Here is a 3,654-nt window from a genome sequence, read left to right as displayed (position 1 = left end):
CTAAACCTGTAACTACATATCTCTCTCTCTCTCAAAAAAAACCAAATTACTCTCCAATCTCTCTCTAACTCTCTCTTTTAAAAAGATTCGCCCTGTTTCTTTTCTGCTGAAAATCCCACTTTTGCCTCTCTCTCTCTCTCTCTCTTTGGCTTGGCCATTTCCGCCCAATGAAGCACACCAAACTCAAACTCAAACTCAAACCCACCACACCCTTCAGAAAACCCCACTTCTTTAAATGACGAAACTACCCTCCATCTTCCTCACCGTCATCCTCATCTTCCTGCACCTCCTACTCCTCTCCAAAACCCACGCCCTCGGCTCCGGCGCCACCCTCGCCGTTATCTCCTCCACCGCCACCGTTTGCGGCATAATAGCCTCACAACCAACCCAACGCATCCAATGCTACCAACGTGGCCAAGTCATATCCGTCGATCCCAACACCAACTTCACCTCCATTTCCGGCGGCACCAACCTCCTCTGTGGCCTCCGCTCCGGTGGCTACAGTCTCCTCTGCTGGGACCCCTCTAACAACTTCAGCTCCAAACGCCTTTACTTCAACGACACCGTTTTGTTAAGCAACCTCTCCGTCGGTGACGACCAAGTCTGCGCCACTTCCAATGGTACAAACTCAGTCTATTGCTGGAGAGGCAATAAAGATTTCAATTTGCCACCTGGGTCTGATTCGTTTTCGTCAATCTCATCTGGGTTTGGTTTCTCTTGTGGAATTTTATTCGGCAGTCAACAAGTTAAGTGTTGGGGAAGCAATACTGTGTTATCGAATTTGATACAGAGTGGTTTTACGAACATGTCGATGAATAGTATTGTAGCTGGTGGTTCACACGCGTGTGGGTTAAACTCAAGTGAGTCTGTTGTTTGCAAAGGAGATAACATTTCTGGTCAGTTAGATGTTCCTTCGAATTCGGTGGGAGACTTGTTTAAGTTGTCGCTCGGAGAAAGCCATAGTTGTGGGATTAGGAAATCGAATCAATCCTTGGTGTGTTGGGGTGGGAGAGGGGGATATTCTTTGAATGTGACAGAAGGGGTTTCGTTTGAAGCAATTGCGTCTGGGTCTAATTTTACTTGTGGATTAAAGACGTTTGATTTATCGATTTTGTGTTGGGGACCCGGGTGGCCTAATGAAGGTAATTTGAGTTCTGGGGTTGAGTTATCTTTGCCTAAGATTCTTCCAGGTCCTTGTGTGGATCAATCTAATTGTTTGTGTAGTGTGTATCCAGATTCTCAGAGTTTATGCTCTGGTTTTGGGATTATTTGTACGGTTTGTAAGAATGTAAATTCAACGCAACAGCCAGTACCTTCACCAACCCCAACCCCAACCCCCTCATCGAATTCATCACCATCCAAGGGTTTGAGAAGGGGTTTATTGGCCTTTTGCATTGTGGGATCGATTGGAGGATTTGCGGGTATTTGCACTGTGATTTATTGCTTGTGGACTGGTGTTTGTTTTGGGAAGAAGAAAGTGCATAATTCAGTGCAACCTACAATCACTAGAGCTGCTAGTTCTAACAATGGAACAACCTCGAACAATAGCCCGCCTTCAAGGTCATCCACAATTAGGCGTCAAGGGTCGAGGATTATGAGGCGGCAGAGGAGTGGTACCTCGTCGAAGCACACGGATAAGGCTGAGGAATTTTCACTAGCTGAGCTAGCAGCAGCCACCAACAATTTCGCTTTGGAGAACAAGATTGGTGCTGGAAGCTTCGGTGTTGTGTATAGAGGCAAATTGGTAGATGGCCGTGAGGTTGCGATCAAAAGGGGTGATACTAGTTTAATTATGAAGAAATATCAAGAGAAAGAAAGCGCATTTGATTCAGAATTGGCATTCTTGTCACGGCTTCATCACAAGCATTTAGTTAGGCTTGTTGGGTTTTGTGATGAAAAGGAAGAGAGGCTGTTGGTTTATGAGTTCATGAAGAATGGTGCACTTTATGATCATTTACATGACAAGAACAATGTGGAGAAGAGTAGCAGTGTTTTGAATTCTTGGAAAATGAGGATCAAAATCGCATTGGATGCAGCTCGAGGGATCGAATATCTTCACAATTATGCAGTCCCACCTATAATTCATAGAGACATCAAGTCCTCTAACATATTGTTAGACGCTTACTGGACAGCCAGAGTATCTGATTTTGGATTGTCTTTAATGGGTCCAGAATCTGATCGCGATTATAGGCCAATGAAAGCAGCTGGAACAGTTGGGTACATTGATCCTGAGTATTATGGTCTTAATGTACTAACAGCAAAGAGTGATGTTTATGGTCTAGGAGTAGTATTATTGGAACTTTTGACAGGGAAGAGAGCTATATTCAAGAATGGTGAAAATGGAGGGGCACCCATAAGTGTGGTGGACTTCACGGTGCCAGCAATTATGGCTGGAGAATTGGGAAAGGTCTTGGACTCAAGGGTTGGGCCTCCAGAACTGAATGAAGCAGAGGCAGTAGAACTGATGGCCTATACAGCATTGCATTGTGTGAATTTGGAAGGGAGGGAAAGGCCAACCATGGCTGACATTGTTGCTAATTTGGACCGGTCATTGTCTCTCTGCGATCATAGTCATGGCAGCATCTCTAGTGGTACAATCTCCATTGTTTCAGAATGAAATTCCAAAGGAAAAAAAAAATTACATTTTTTCTTCAATTTTTATTGATTTTTTTTTTTTTTTGGGGATAATCACATTGGGTACAATTGTGTTTTGTAAATTTTAGGATTTTCATCTAACATTGAGCTGTAGGTGTAGGATTTTGTGAACACTAACAGCTAGAAAGAAGGATTACAAGATTTATTTTTCAGGAAAATAGCCTTTCTTTTCTCTCAAGTTGTTACCTTTTTTTGTTTTCATTATTATCAACGTATATAATGTGTTGTTTTCTGTTTGGCCAAATAATTTCCGATTGCAGCAGAGAGTATTTTTCACTCATAAATTTGATAAGCATATGACAGAAAGAATGATAAAAAGTATGGTGAAGTTTGTGAACAAAGATTGGGGGTACCGTATGTCCTTTGCTCGCACAGTGCAGGTACTCAAATTTATTTGTCAACCATGCTATTTTTTTATGGTCCCACTAAAAAACAGGGGTAGATGGGAATTGTGGTCCGACAATTTGAAATGAGAGAATGCAGTCCACACTTTTACACGCTGGGCACACTTTGACTTTGAAAATTCAATGAGAGCAGTCAATAGGATATGGCCTAGTAGTTTCTTAACTCCCACGACGCAACAACTATTCTGGACACTTTTTTTTTTCTTTATATTTAATTTATAGAGTTTCAAACTAGCTTTTAATGATTGTGCTGTGCCCTTTCTCATCAAATTAAAATATTAATCAAATTAAAATATTAATTGATTTTTGATGTAAGGTTAATCTTCTAAATCTCTTATTTAACTATAAAGAAATTTACTAATTGGGCTAATTATAGCATTCGCTTCTGATAATTGTGCTGTATTTTTTATTATTAAACTAAAACACCAATCGATTTTTAGTTAGACTTAATCTCTCAAATCTCTTATTAAATCATAAAATTTTTTACCAGTTGAGCTAATTGGATCCCCACACATATTTCTTTTTAGATGTTGTATTTTACATTTTTTACCTGTTGAATATGGATTTATTGGTTAATGAATCACATAATTGATTT

General features: G+C 40.6%; 1 protein-coding gene across 1 annotated transcript; it reads left to right on the top strand.

Moving 5' to 3' along the window:
• Positions 1–2,829, top strand: LOC126697734 (putative serine/threonine-protein kinase-like protein CCR3). The gene has a single exon (XM_050394824.1). It carries the CDS (start codon positions 236–238, stop codon positions 2,615–2,617), a length of 2,382 nt encoding a protein of 793 aa, XP_050250781.1. The 5' UTR covers positions 1–235; the 3' UTR covers positions 2,618–2,829.
• Positions 2,830–3,654: the final 825 nt, after the last annotated feature.

Source organism: Quercus robur, chromosome 8, assembly GCF_932294415.1.
Source record: "Quercus robur chromosome 8, dhQueRobu3.1, whole genome shotgun sequence".
In the NCBI taxonomy this organism is placed as follows: domain Eukaryota; kingdom Viridiplantae; phylum Streptophyta; class Magnoliopsida; order Fagales; family Fagaceae; genus Quercus; species Quercus robur.
Note: the sequence above shows the minus strand (reverse complement) of the source record. Positions and strands in the feature narration are given on the sequence as shown.

Coding starts and splice junctions, on each gene's coding strand:
- LOC126697734 (XM_050394824.1), top strand. CDS start 236: ATGACGAAACTACCCTCCATCTTCCTCACCGTCATCCTCATCTTCCTG.